General features: G+C 47.1%; 1 protein-coding gene across 1 annotated transcript in view; it reads right to left on the bottom strand.

Annotated features, from left to right (window-relative positions):
* CNBD2 (cyclic nucleotide binding domain containing 2) overlaps positions 1-14,621 on the bottom strand; it is a 49,443-nt gene extending 34,822 nt beyond the window's left edge. The window contains exons 1-4 of the mRNA XM_070801585.1: positions 13,407-14,621; positions 10,550-10,687; positions 7,518-7,571; positions 635-798 (exon numbers count right to left, since the gene is read on the bottom strand). Coding sequence (XP_070657686.1) covers positions 635-798; positions 7,518-7,571; positions 10,550-10,687; positions 13,407-13,457 — 407 coding nt within the window. The 5' untranslated portion in view covers positions 13,458-14,621. The remainder of the gene's footprint in view (positions 1-634; positions 799-7,517; positions 7,572-10,549; positions 10,688-13,406) is intronic.
* Positions 14,622-14,918: the final 297 nt, after the last annotated feature.

Raw genomic sequence — 14,918 nt, 5'->3', positions numbered from 1 at the left:
GAGGAGATCAAATAGATCAATCCTAAAGGAAATCAACCTTGAATATTCATTGGAAGGACTGATGCTGAAGCTCCAATACTTTGGCCACCTGATTCGAAGAGTCGACTCATTGGAAAAGGCCTTGATGCGGGGAAAGATTGAGGGCAGGAGGAGAAGGGGGTGACAGAGGATGAGATGGTTGGATAGCATCACCGACTCAACGGACATAAGTCTGAGTAAACTCTGGGTGGGAGATAGTGAAGACAGAGAAGCTTGGCATGCTTTAGTCCATGGGGTTGCAAAGAGACGGACACAACTAAGCCACTGAAAATCAACAACAAATTCCCCCAACCCACCCACAGCCTTAGTTTTCTCATCTGAAGACAGAGAGAATTGGACCATATCCTTTCTGAGGTTCTAACTAGATCCTCTCCAGACTCAGTGGCTCCTTAATTCTGAGCAGATTCTCAATAAACGGCTGAGATACAGCATGCTGTAGTCATATAACAGTGAGCATGAAGGTGAAATGGCAGACGGTTTCTCACAGCCGACACCCCACAGAGGGGCTGGTGGACCCAACGTGGCCTTCGCAGCCGGGCCCTTCTTGCATGGCCCAGCCCCAGCCCAGGGGCCAAAGGGCAAGCCCCTCACTGACCGTTCAAAGCGCATGACCTTGGCCAGGAGCAGCTGCAGGGGCTCCGAGTAGTTCCGATAACTGTCCAGAACCTGCAAGAGGTTGCAGAGCGACTGGATCTCATGCTCTGCCCTCCAAGCAGGCTGCTTCTGCGTGATCTGAATGGCCCTTGGAGGGAAGTGACCCTGGGGGGAGAGAGAGCCAAAGTGATGCAGAGGACCCAGCAGTTGCCCCCAGAGGCTGGTGGGCAACTCCCCACATTCCTGCCCCCAGCCTTTCCCACTCCTACACAACAGTGGCTAACACATGATGAGGCATCTTACACACACCATCTCGCTGCATCTTTGCCCAAAGAAGCGTGACGCGATTATTATCCCCATTTGACATATGCAGACACTCAGGCAGGACTGTGACCTATAACTGCTACATGCCAAGGCCTGTTTCCCCAACTACTGACCAAGAACCGCTGCTGTTCACTGACCCCACCAGTCTGTAATGGGGCTCCCTGGGCCCATTCGACACATTCCACTCTTGGGTCAAGGGAGATGTCCCTTGCCTCAGCCTGTACCTCAGCAAGCCTCAGGAGCCTAAGGAACAAAGAGAACCTACAGAGACTCTCAGCTAACCCTCCTAAGCCAGGACTCATGGACCGAGAGCGGGCAGATCCAGGCATTCGTCCACCACTCCCACCTGCCAGGGAAACAGTGCGGTGATATTTGTTTGTATTTGGCTGCACTAGATCTTAGTTGTGATGTGTGGGGTCTATTAGTCGCGGCACGTGCAATCTAGTTTTCCCAACCAGGAATCGAACCCGGGCCCCGTGCAACAGGAGCAAGGAGTCTTAGCCACGGGTCCACCAGGGAAGTCCCAGGAGAAAATATGAACTCCTACCACAGCCTGGGGCCCCACGTGGTCTGACTCCCTACCTGCCGACTGCCCTCCACCCGTGCCTCCTGCCGCTCTCCTTTCTCTGGTCTCCACCCGTCTTTTGCCTGTGCCAGGCTCACTCCTCTCTCTCAGGCTTTGCTTGGACTGTTTCCTCTGCCTGGAATGTTCCTCCCCTGGATTTTCACAAGAATATGGCTGCCACTTCCTCCTCTATTCTGCTCTCAGCTCATATGGTGCCACATCCTCAGAGACTCCCTTCTGGATCATCTGAGCTAAAACAGCAGGGCCCCTCCCAGCACTCTGTAAGCTCAGAATCATTTTCTTCAAAGCATTTAATACTTTCTGAAATGATCTTACTCTTTTTTGTTAAAGTAAAAGAAAGTGAAAGTCGCTCAGTCATGTCCGACTCTTTGCAACCCCATGACTATATAGTCCATGGAATTCTCCAGGCCAGAATACTGGGGTGGGTAGCCTTTCCCTTCTCCAGGGGATCTTCCCAATCAGGGGATCAAACCCTGGTCTCCTGCATTGCAGGTGAATTCTTTACCAGCTGAGCCACAATGAAAGCCACCCCCACCTTTTTTTTTTCAACCTCATGGACTGGAGCCTGCCAGGCTCCTCTGTCCATGGAATTCTCCAGGCAAGAGTACTGGAGTGGGTTGCCATGCCTTTCTCCAGGGGATCGTCCCAACTCAGGGATCGAACGTGGGTCTCCTGCATTGCAGGCAGATTCTTTACTGTTTGAGTCACCCAGGAAGCCCCCTTTTTTGTTAAGGTATATATTATGTCATTTTCCCCACCCTAAACACACACACAAATCTTGAACTCCATTGTCCAATATGGTAGCCAACAGCCACATGTGGCTATTTAAACTAAATTAAATTTAAAAATTAGTCCCGGAATTCCCTGGTGGTCCAATGGTTAAGAATTCACCTTCCAATGCAGGGGACACGGGTTCGATTCCTGGTCCAGGAAGATTCCACATGCCCTGGAGCAACGAAGCCTGTGCACTCAACTATTGATCCCATGCCCTCGAGTCCGTGCTCAGCAGCAAGAGAAGCCACTGCAGTGAGAAGCCCATGCATCGCAACTAGAGAGTAGTCCCCGCTTGACACAACTAGAGAAAGCCCAGGCACAGCAACGAAGACCCAGTGCGGCCAATGAATGAATAAATAAAATTAGAATAAAAAAATTAGTCCCTCAGTCCCACTAGTGACAAGCAACATGTAGTCTCAATGGCTACATGAGTCTGCTGACTACTGTACTGGATAACGCAGACTACTAAACATTTCCATTGTCACTGAGAGTTTGATTGAACAAAGGTGTTCTAGAATATAAGCCCCAATATAAACACAATAAGGGCTTCATGGTGGTCCAGTGGTTAACACTTCACCTTCCAACGAAGAGGGTACGGATTCAATCCCAGGTCAGAGAGCTAAGATCCCACTTGCCTCGTGGCCAAAAAACAAAAAAGACGCAAAAATATTGTAACAAATTCAACAAAGACTTTAAAAATGGTCCACGTGAAGAAAATATTTTTAAAAAATAAACACAACAGCCGGCATCTTACATAACAGTAACTGTTTTGAAGCAAAAAGAAAGTGGGTCATGATGAGAATTCTGGTCATCACACCAGGAGCTCGGAAGCCAAGCACATCCACTCGGAAAGGTAGTGTAGCACAGTGGTTAAAAGCATACAGGCTTGGGTACCAGATGTTGGGTTTGAACTTGGTCCTGCTACTTCCCAGCCAGCTTTGTGTCCTGCACAAGTCTCTTCTCCCAGAGACCCAGTTTCCTTGTCTGATAATAACAGAAACTATATGGACAAACCAGAGTTAATGTTGTCAAGGGCTTACAACATGCCTGATGCAGAGCAAGTGTTATGAAAATGTCACAGTTTCTTTTATGGTCCAAATCCATTCCTTCTTACTGTCAATAACCCATTAAGACTTCTATTATAGGGTCTATTTATGGCAAAACACAGATGCCTTTGGCTTCTATGAATCAGGCTCACTTGGGGCCCTAATTCCTCCAGGAAATCCTTGTTACCACCCTCAATCCTTGAGACCCCCTTCTGTGGATTCCTACAGATTGTTATTTAACTTTCTGAGTAAGTTCCATCACCTTAACTCCCATTAGCTGCTTAAGGGTAGGTGCGAATATTACAGTCATCCTTGTTCCTCGTATCCACTCGGGTGGGGTGGGGAGGAGTGGACTGGTTCCAGAACCCCTGTCAATACTAAAATCTGCTGTTGCTCAAGTCCCTCCCTTAATATGGTATAGTATCTGTATGTCCTCCTATATACTTTAAATCATTTCAAGATTACTTAAAATACCTAACGCAATGTAAACCCTACATAAATGTCATAAATACAATAAATAGTCACTGCCTGCAACTATTTATTCCAATTTTGCTTTTTGGAACTGTCTGGAATTTTCCTTTTCTGAATATTTTCTACCTATGGTGGGTTGGATCCGAGGATGTGGAACCTGCTACAGAGATACAGGGAGCTGACTGTATTCCCCGCCACAGGCACAGACCGAGGCCGACCTAAGGAGCTCAAAAAAGTATCTGGAATGAAGAAAAGGAAGTACCACTCAAACACAGACCCAACTGTTTCTCAAACACCATTTCTCAGCACCGTCGATTTCACTCACTGCAGGCCAGCCATTCCCTCACTGTGGTCCTCTAGCACAGCAGTCCCTAACCTTTTAGGCATCAGGGCCTGGTGTCGTGGAAGACATTTTTTTCACAGACCAGGTCAGGGGGATGGTTCAGGTGATAACGCAAGCGATGAGGACTGATGGGGAGTGGCAGCTGAAGCATCACTTGCTCGCCCACCACTCACCTCCTGTTGTGTGGCCCAATTCCTAACAGGCCATGGATGGTAGCGGTCCACAACTCTGGGGTTGGGGACTCCTGCTCCAAAGTACAGGAAGGATAAAGGAAAATAAGAGGGGCCGTCCATAATCCTGGCACACAGAATGAGCCATTAACATGTGGCATTTGTGCGTGTGTGTGTACGTGTGCGCTCAGTCGTGTCTGACTCTTTACGACTCCATGGACTGTAGCCCCCCAGCCTCCTATGTCCATGGAATTTTCCAGCCAAGAATACTGGAGTGGTTGTCATTTCCTTCTCCAGGGGATCTTCCCGAGCCAGGGACCAAACTCACATCTCTTGCATCTTCTGAATTGGCAGGTGGATTCTTTCCCACTGTGCCACCTGGAATTCTTGCTTCCTGCCTTTTTCCTACGTATAAATAAAATTTTTGAAACTAACACAATATAATGACTATTTTCCATTAAAAACCAGAACAATAGATAGTTAAAATCCTCTTGTACCATGTCACACCTAATCCAGACCTGCTCTCCACCACTGGATTTAATCATTTATATATGCTATTTTTTATTATATTTATTTTTGACTCTGCTGGCTCTTCACTGCTGCGAGTGGATTTTCTCTAGTTGCAGTGAGCAGGGGCTACTCTCTAGGTGCAGTGCGCGGGCTTCTCATTAAAGCGGCTTTTATCATTAGGGAGCACGGGCTCGATAGTTGTGGCACACGGGCTTAGTTGTTCCGAGGCATGTGGGATCTTCCCAGATCAGGGATCGAACCCGTGTCTCCTGTATTGGCAGGCAGATTCTTTACCACTGAGCCACCTGGGAAGCCCTATGTATATTATTACAAACTTATACATGTGCCCACAGAGTACATATAGAATGATTTTGCTTTTATTTACACAAATATTAAGACTGCTGACATTGTTTATGCAACTTACCTTTTTTTTCACTCAAAACTATGTTTTAGAAATGTGCCTGTTGTTTCCAGCATCTCACAAATGGTATAATAAATGCGTCTGTGATTCTAAGCCTTGATAATTCTTAAGATTTTTTTGAGAAGTTTAGTATTAGTAGAGTCCTAATATGGACTATACTCAAGTTTAGTTTTCAAGTGTTATCCTGAGAGACAGCTTATATATGTATAAATATGTGTATCAGCTTGATTGATACATAATTTATATATGATTCACCACTCAAAGTGTCCAGATCAATTTTTAGTGTATTCAGAGTGGTACAGATATCACTACAATGGATTTTAGAGCCTTTGAATCACCCTAACAAGAAACCCGGTACCCATTACCAGTCACTCAAAGGGCAGGTTGGATGGCATCACCGACTCAAAGGGCACGAGTTTGAGCTAGCTCTGGGAGATGGTGACGGACAGGGAGGCTTGGCGTGCTGCAGTCTGTGGGGTCGCAAAGAGTCGGACACGACTGAGCGACTGAAGAACAACAACAAAACAGCAGGTTTTTTTTAAAAAAAAAAAAAAGTGAGGTCGCTCAGTCATGTCCGACTCTTTGCGACCCCATGGACTGCAGCCTACCAGGCTTTTCCATCCTTGGGATTCTCCAGGCAAGAGTACTGGAGTGGGTTATTCTCCATCTCCATGTTGGAGACAGAGCCAGAGAGGCCTTGCCTATAAGGTGGACTTACCCTCTGCGTCCTCCTCTCTCCTGCTGCTGCTATGCACAGAATTGCCCACATCTCTAGAGCTCTGTGGCCCTCAGAAAGACCCCTAGTTTCTCCCATCTGAAGGGCAAAACTTGGGTAACCTTTCATGGCCAGTGTCAGACACTGTCTGGTCTTGAAATCTGAAGAAACTCAGAATTTGGATGATTTACTGTGCTTCACACATAATGGGACATGAGAAACTGGATTATGCCCAGTGGAGGCAGGCAATAGAAGCCACACCTTGATTCCAAGGGAGGAGAGGGGAGCAGAGCGATCCAGGTGGCCCTGTACCTGTTAGAAAGCTCTGTGCTCCCTGCTCTTCCTGAGAGGAAAACCAGCGTGGCTGCTCCAGGCCATGGTTGAGTCAGGTATATGGGGGTGAGAACTGCAGATCTTTCCTATAAATAGCGAAGCCCCTTTAAAGTTGATATTAAATTTCAAATTTTAATTTAATATCCAGGATTTGTTGGAGAGAAGCTGGGAACATAATAATGCTTGAAATTCGGAGAACAAATTGCACAGGCCAAGTCACACGATGCTGGGAAAGATGGAAGGCAGGAGGAGAAGGGGACAACAGAGGAGGAGATGGTCGGATGGCATCACCAACTCAATGGCCAGGAGTTTGAGCAAGCTCCAGGAGATGGTGACAGACAGGGAAGCATGCTGCAGTCCACGGGGTCACAAAGTCGGACACAACTGAGCGACGGAACAACCGAACAACAACCACAAAGTCTCGTGAAGGCATTCCCTCCTCAGGTGGCCACCCAAGCCCAGGGTGAGGACAGACGTGCCCAGCACCTCTCGGAAAGTCTGGGGAGTTCACACACAGGTCAGGGCTTCTCCCGCCTCACTGGTTATTTCTCCTGTCTGCAACTCTCACATCCTCTGCTTCGCCTTCCACTCTTTCCCACTGGTCCAAGCGCAGGAGATCTCCCCCGCTGCTTCGGCTCAGCTATAAAGCAACAGTGTGGACTTCCCTGCTGGTCCAGTGGTTAAGAATCCGCCTGCCAGTGAAGACAACATGGGTTCGACCCCTGGTCGAAGAGAAGATCTCAGATGCCAGGGAGCAACTAAGCCTGTGCGCCACAACCACAAGCCTACGTGCCCAGAGCCTGTGCTCTGCAACAAGAGGAGCCACCGCAATGAAAAGCCCACGCACTGCAGCCCGAGAAAAGTCCATGCACAGCCAAAAATCTAATTAAAAAGTAATAACAATAATAAAGTAAAATTTTAAAAATAATGAATATTAAAATAAATAAAGCAACAATGGGTTCAGGGTAGGGGGTGGGCTCACAGTCTTGGGATGCCAGAACTGAAAGGGACCACTGAGAGCAACTATTTCATGGGTGAGGAAGCTAAGTGGCTAGCTCTGGATGGCACACTGGGTTGGTAGCAGAACTTGATCTGAACCCAGCAGTCCTGACACCCAGCCCACAGCTTCTCTGAGACTATGAGGCAGAAAAAAAAAATTCCCAGCAGAAGGTCAGAGCTTTCTATACATACCGACTCTGCAACGAAGTCCATAGTATCAAATGTGATTCGGCCTTCTTTCTTCTTCTGGAAAAAAACAAAAACAAAAAAGGAGAGGAAGGAGAATCAGCCAGACTGCTTCTAGAATTTTGCATTGAGACCCTTCTGCGTAACTAGACCACCATGCAAGGCAGGCAGCCTTGAGAAATGCCCACCTCTGCTCAAAAGCCCAACTCTACACAAGACTTGGGACCAGAACTGACAATATGTTATTATGGAGGCAGAGAGAGAGCAGGGGTGGGGAGAGGGGAAGGAGGACAAAGAGAGGGTGGAGGGGAAGCCAAAAGAGGAAACAGAAGCAAAAGAGAAAGGGAGGGAAGTACAGTAAGTCCCCTACATTCCGAGAGCACCTTTGTAAGTCCAGTTTGTTCTAAGTCCAACAAACAGCCTGGAAACCCAACTAACACCATCAGCTGCATAGTACTGTACTGTAATAGGTATGTAATACTTTCCACACAAATAATGCCTAAAAAACAAACAAAAAATACAGAAAACATTTTTAATCTGACAGTACAGTATCTTGAAAAGCACAGTAGTGCAGTGCAACAGCTGGCACAGAGGGGCTGGCATCGAGTGAACAGGCAAGAAGAGTTACCTACTGGAGGAGGAAGAGGAGGTGGGAGATGGTAGAGCTGAAGGGTGTCAGCAGAAGGAGACAGAGGGCCAGCTGCAATTTCACTCACATCTGACATTGATGGGATGCACGTATGCACCTTTGAAAGTTCACAAATTGAAGGTTTCTTCGTAGGGAACTTACTGTATGGAAGGGGAAAGAACGAATAGAAAGAGGGATAAAAAAGAAAGGAACAAATGAAGCCTATCTTTGCTAAGTGCCTATAGCAAGCCAGGCACGGCTTATTTTATTCCATTTCATCATCAGGACAAAGCAGGTAGTACTGAGCAGCCCCGCTGGGGATGTGAAGTGGGTGAAGGAAGTTGCCCAAGAATCACATAATGAAACGGTCCTGGCCTAAAGGATGGCCAGGGAGAAGAGGTGTAGGAGGTCTTAGGGATGAGCTAATCCAACCCTATTTCCTAACAGATGCAGGGAGGATGTGGAAAGAGTAGGGAAAGGGGCAGAGAAAGAGTGAAAATGCTATGATGGGGGAGAAGAAGGGAAAACAGGGACAAATAAGGCCCTGGCCACCATCCCGTGCTACACTAGGGAAAGTGGAAAGTGAAGTTGCTCAGTCATGTCTGACTCTGTATGACCCCATGGAATTCTCCAGGCCAGAATACTCAAGTAGGTAGCCTTTCCCTTCTCCAGGGGATCTTCCCAACCCAGAGATGGAACCCAGGTCTCCCGCATTGCAAGCAGATTCTTTACCAGCTGAGCCACACTAGGACCCTCATTCGTTTCTCTGAGCACACCTCACTCCTCCCCCAGAGCCCACTTGGATCCCTGTCTTCCTCCATTTATAGTTTGTGCATCCGTCTGGTGCTTCTCAGGGAGGCTGATGAAAGAAAGATGTAGTATTCACAGAGGTCTGGACTCATACATTTCACTGAAAACTAGTCTATGGCTCTCTGCCTGACGCTACTCCCTAGCCCGCCGGGTTCCCTGCCTGGAAGCTGTATGACCCCCATAGGCTGGCCCATCCAGACAGGGCAACGTTGTTAAGTTTATCCTCGCACTCCCTTGATGACAAGCCTGTCATCTGGTCTTCAGCTTCCAGGTGCCCAGGCATCACCCCAAGTCTGGTAACCCAGAGACTCCTGGTCTCCAGGGCCCTTCCCTTCACCACTGTGTGACAGCCTGTACCAGAATGTACCAGAATGTCCTTCCTGAGGTTATAGTTCTCCTACTCTATCCCTTCTCATCTCAGGGCAGAATCTGGCTGCAGATTTGTTAGCAGCATAGCATAGCATCTTCAAAACATGTGAATTTGAATGTCTTTAGATGGGGCAAATCCTTCTCCTCCAGCTGCCCCCAGGTGCCTACTTCCTGCTACATCTTCAACTCAGCCACGGACACACAGTTACATTACCTGCTGTCCCCTTAGAGCCCAATCTAAGACACTTCCCTGTCCCCTATCACCACCCCTCTGTGACCCCCTCATTGGCTGCTAGCCTTCAGAAACCATGCTGGGAAATACTTCGGAGGGAATCACCAGATGTAGTGGGGGAGGTGGGGCTGGGTCTAGTCACTTTTGGCAAATAGGACTCTGGGTAGGGTTTGTCCAGGAACTGGATGAGGAAACTTTGGAGCCCCGGATAGTAATGAACACACCTTTGGGGACCCAGAACAACTTAACAGAAAGGTGAACTTTTTTGAGCCAAAAAGGGCCTCAGGATCCACTGCTGGGATAAAATATCTGAAATTGAGACCTTCTAGAAAATCGAGAAAGCATGGTCACCAGGATGGCCCTGCAAATGTCTCCTTCTTGTCCAGGTAGAGGGACAGGACAGAAGGAAAGAAGGCAGACAAGATGAAGTTGGGAGGTATGTGGGAAATCCTGGCTCCATTGTGACTCCCAGGATTCTTCTGGCCATTTTGATCGCCCTTGGAAAGGAGATGGCTCCTTCCCCACTCCTGATGCTTCTCTCCATGTGGAGGGAGTTGTACTAGGAGAACATAACTAGCCCTGCTCCTTTCACATTGAGAGGGAGTAACTTAAAACTCTCTGGTGAATCTCGAAGAAGAAATAGACCACAGTCACCCCCACCTCCCTCCCTTCGAGCCCACATTCCGCTCTGCCCATCTCTGCTATGAAAAGAGGGCAGGAAACCCAGCTACTGCAGTGGAAGCCTGCCTTGGCCCAACACTGCCCTGACTGGGGTCGTCGGTAACACTGTCTCATTCTGGGGTTTAGTATTAGGTAATCATCTGGCTTGATGACACCCAATGTGAGTTTCATCATCAATACAAGTGGCAGCCGGTTCTCCCAGCTGTTTCATCCTTTGTCTTCTCTCTCAGTTGATTCAGAACCTGGGCTGGGAAGTGAGGTGCTATTTGTTGGACCCCTTTAAACCCTCTTATAAACCTGCTAAGCCCAGCAGCTTACATCCCAGAAAGAGAAGATAGGGTGCTTTCTGTGAGCAGTCTCAATGATCTGATATTCCCGAAATCCCCTGAGGCCTTGACGGAACATTTTACACACTCGGTTCATCATGATGATGTCCATGGAGAGGTGGTACAGACCCTGTGGAAACAAAACAAACACGATCCCTGGAAACCAGCTGATTTCAACAGCCAACAGCAAGCTGGATAGTGCTGAGCAAGGTGAAATGTAACAGGATTAAATGCAGTGCTGCTGCTGCTGCTGCTGCTGCTGCTACTGCTAAGTCGCTTTAGTCATGTCCAACTCTGTGCGACCCCATAGATGGCAGCCCACCAAGCTCCCCCGTCCTTGGGATTCTCCAGGCAAGAACACTGGAGTGGGTTGCCATTTCCTTCTCCATACCTACATCTTCAGGAAGTTTTCAAGTCTGCTGAAATCCTATTGGTAGCTTGAAATTGACCAGTATGGGAGTATTTATGCCCTAGAAACTGGCAACTATTATCGATGGGGCATCTCCCTCTCCAGGAGCCAGGTGTTGAAATATTCAGCCCGGCTTTAGTTAAGTCCTTCACTTCCGTCCAATAATGTGCACAAGTAACCGCAGGCAGTGAGGGGTGATGGGGAAAGCCTGCACGCTGAACTCCGATGGATCTGCAGGAGACGCAACACTGTTGGCTCTGAAGACAAAGGGAGGGGCCCTGAGGCAAGGGATGTGGGTGGTCTCTAAAAGACAGGAAGTCAAAGAAACGAATTCCTTCTTCCATCCTCAAGAATGGAACACAGACCTGCTAACATCTGGATTTTAATACGTGCCAGACTTCCAGCCTCCCTCAGATAATAAATGTGTGCTGTGGGTACTTCCCTGGTGATTCAGTGGTTAAGACTCCATGCTTCCACAGCAGTGGCCATGGGTTCAATCCCTAGTCAGGGAACTAAGATCCCACGTGCTGCGCAGTGCGGCCAAAAAGTGTTGGTTGCTCAGTTGTGTCTGACTCTTTGTGACCCCATGGACTGTATCCTGCCAGGCTCCTCTGTCCACGGGATTCTCCAGGTGAGAATACTGGAGTGGGTTGCCATTTCCTTCAGCCAAAAAATTAAAAATAAACATGTGTTGTTCTCAGTCACTAAACTGTGGTACAGCCCTCAAAGAGAAAACTCATGTAGCACTAATCCAAGAGAGGCCATCCTGTCTTTTCTCTGGAATTTGGATTTGGAGCTGGGAACAAATCTCTCCATCCCAGTGTGAACTGAGGATTAAGGGAGTCTTCCTCTACCTGCCAAGTAGGCATGGGTAACAGGGAAGCAAGTTCAACATCAAAGAGACAAACCTAGATTATAACACAATCTCCACATCAACTCACCCAGTTTCCTCAAAAGTCAATCTCGCGATAAAGTATGAGGGATGTTCTAGACTAATAATACTCCAAACAAGTACAAAACATGAACCCTGGCTGGCTCCTGGTTCATAACAACAAGCTGTGAAAGCTATGTTAGGGGCAGATAAGAAAACTCCATTTGATAAAGTCACAGGACTGGACACGGCACTAGTGTGTGTCTGGGTCACTGTGGGTAAAACACCTTTTTTCCGAGTGGAGAAAAGGTGAAATGAGCTGCCATGTATGAAACCACTTTGAAAAATGGGCCGCACACGGCAGCTGCTTATGGATGCACACATTTGTAATAAAATTGTAACATACAGAGAGGAAAGAGACACATCGGCTTCTGGAAAGTGATTGCCAGTGAGAAAGGGAGTGCAACGGTGAGGCACTTTGTCTGTAACTATAATACTTTTTAAAAATATTTATTTTTCTGCTCTGGGTCTTAGTTGCAGCATGTGGGATCTGGTTCCCTGACCAGGGATTGAATCTAGACCCCTTGCATTGGGAGCGTGGATTCTTAGCCACTGACCACAAGGGAAGTCCCAGTAACTGAACAATTTTTTAAAAAATCATATATCTAAAGGAAATATGGGGGAAAGCTTTATCAATACAATTTAATATTTATTGGGAATTCCCTGGTGATCCAGAGGTCAGGACTCTGCACTCTCACTGTGCGCACATGTTTGATCCCTGGTCTGGGAACTAAGATCCCACAAACTGCGTAGTGTGGCCAAAAAAAACAATAATAAAATTTTTAAATAAAATTAATATTGATTGAATACAATTGGCCATTGTCAGGCACTATTCTAAGCCTGTTACATGTATTGACTTACTGAACCCTCAACAATAAATCAGTGCAGTAGGTTACTAATGTTATCATTACCCTTTACAGAAGAGAAAAGAGGCACAGCAAATCAAGTAACCTGCCTAATACTATTATTAGTCACATGACTAATAGGTGATAGGGATTGGGGGGATTGCTTTGTTTTTGAACAGTTTTGTTTTTTTTTTAAGTTGCATCTATTTATTTATTCATTCGGCCGCCCAGCATGGCATGTGGAAACTTAGTTACCCAACCAAGGATAAGATCCTACACCCCCTGCACTGGAAGCTCAGAAGTCCCAGTGATAGAGATTTGAACCCAGGAAGTCTGGCTCCAGAGTCCATAAGTTTAATCTATTACCCTACCCTGACGCTGGGCATTATTCTCTCTCAATCTCCTACTAGTAAGAAGGGTGAGTTCAGAGCAGTTCTTAGGGGCTCCAAGTGCAGCCAATGCCAAGGGCAGAGTAGGCTGCAGGGCAGGGGTGAGAGTTCAGTCTTTCTGAAGCCTAATCTGAAACTCTCTCCTTTGCAGCTCCAACAGGTACAGGGCGGCCTTGTTTATCCAAGGCCACCTCCTATGCCTGCATCTCCCTTTTCCAAAATACCTATCTGTTCAATCTTCCACTCTTCCTCCCAGGGTCCTTGACACTCCTCACCAATTTCTTCCTCAGGATCTGCCAGGAACGGGACACCATATATCTATTCATGGTTCCTGAATTGGCAAACGGCACAGCAATCCTTTTGCCTTTCAAGGGTAGGACCACAAATCTCTCCCAAGAATCCAGTTATACTAGAAATCAAAGTTTCCCTCAGTGGCAAGGTAAGAGTTCCTATCCATTCCTCATACCCGACCACAGTGGCTAGAAGCCTTGTTCTAACGAATCTATTCTCAGAACCTCCTTATGTCACATTCCAAGATTCTGGAAGGAAGACAGGGTAACGGGAAGTAATTGGAATCTGGGAATCTAACATTTAGTGAGCACTCAAACCCATTATTTCAATTAATCCTCACAACTATTCCAGGGTGAGGGGCTTTGTACCCACTTCCTATGTGAGGCTGAGGCTCCAAGTAGCTAAATGACTGCAGAGTCGGGGCCAGCTCAGAGAAAGTAGGAGGCTTCTGGGATAGGGGTAGGGACATCCAAAATCTCAGCCTGGGGACCACTCTGGGGATTAGAAATTGGAGACAACCCTGGAGGGTAGGTACGTGGCACTATCTCATAAATCTTATTAAATCAGGAACACTCAGCAAATTGGAAGTCCTCAACTAAATGGGGTGCCAAGTGTTAAAAGGAACTGGATGGGGGACTTCCCTGGTGGTGCAGGGGTTAAGACTCTGCACTCCTGATGTAAGGGGCCTGAGTTCAATCCCTGGCCGGGGAACCTAGATCCCACCTGCCCCAACTAAAGATTCTGCATTCTGCAACTAAGACCCAGGGCAGCCAAATAAAATTTTTTTTTTTTTTTAACAAAAGGAACTTGGTGACTGGAACTCAATGACTCTGAGGTCCTTCCAAAAGTACAGTACTTAAGTTCTAAAATACTTTTTTCTACTAGATCAAACATGACATTGTTACTGGTTAGTTGTTACATGATCTCCCACTCTTTGGGAGCCCATGGACTGCAGCACGCCAGGTTTCCCTATCCTTCACTATCTCCTGGAGTTTGCTCAAACTATGTCCATTGAATAGGTGATGCTACCCAGCCATTTAATCCTCAGCTGCCCTCTTCTCCTTTTGCCCTCAATCTTTTCAAGCATCAGGATCTCTTCCAATGTGTCAGCCCTTAGTATCAGATGGCCAAAGTACTGGAGTTTCAGCCTCAGTCAATCCTTCCAATGAATATTCAGGACTGATTTCCTTTAGGATTGATTGATTTGATCTCCTTGTAGTCCAAGGTACTCTCAGGAGTCCCCTCCCTTTTGAGCCTCCCTCCCCACCTCCCAGCCCATCCCACCCCTCTAGGTTGTCACAGAGCACCAGGTTTGAGCTCCCTGCATCATACAGAAAATTCCCACTGGCTCTGTATTTTACACATGCTAATGTATATGTTTCAATGTTACTCTCTCAATTTGTCCCATCCTCTTCTTCCCTGTGTCCACCAAATGTTTCTTAAACTGTTCCAGAGCATAAAAAGAAGGAAAACTATCAAATTCTATTTATTAATAA

The sequence above is a fragment of the Bos indicus genome, chromosome 13 (assembly GCF_029378745.1).
Source record: "Bos indicus isolate NIAB-ARS_2022 breed Sahiwal x Tharparkar chromosome 13, NIAB-ARS_B.indTharparkar_mat_pri_1.0, whole genome shotgun sequence".
NCBI classification, from domain to species: Eukaryota; Metazoa; Chordata; class Mammalia; order Artiodactyla; family Bovidae; genus Bos; species Bos indicus.
This window is presented reverse-complemented; position numbering and strand designations above follow the sequence as displayed.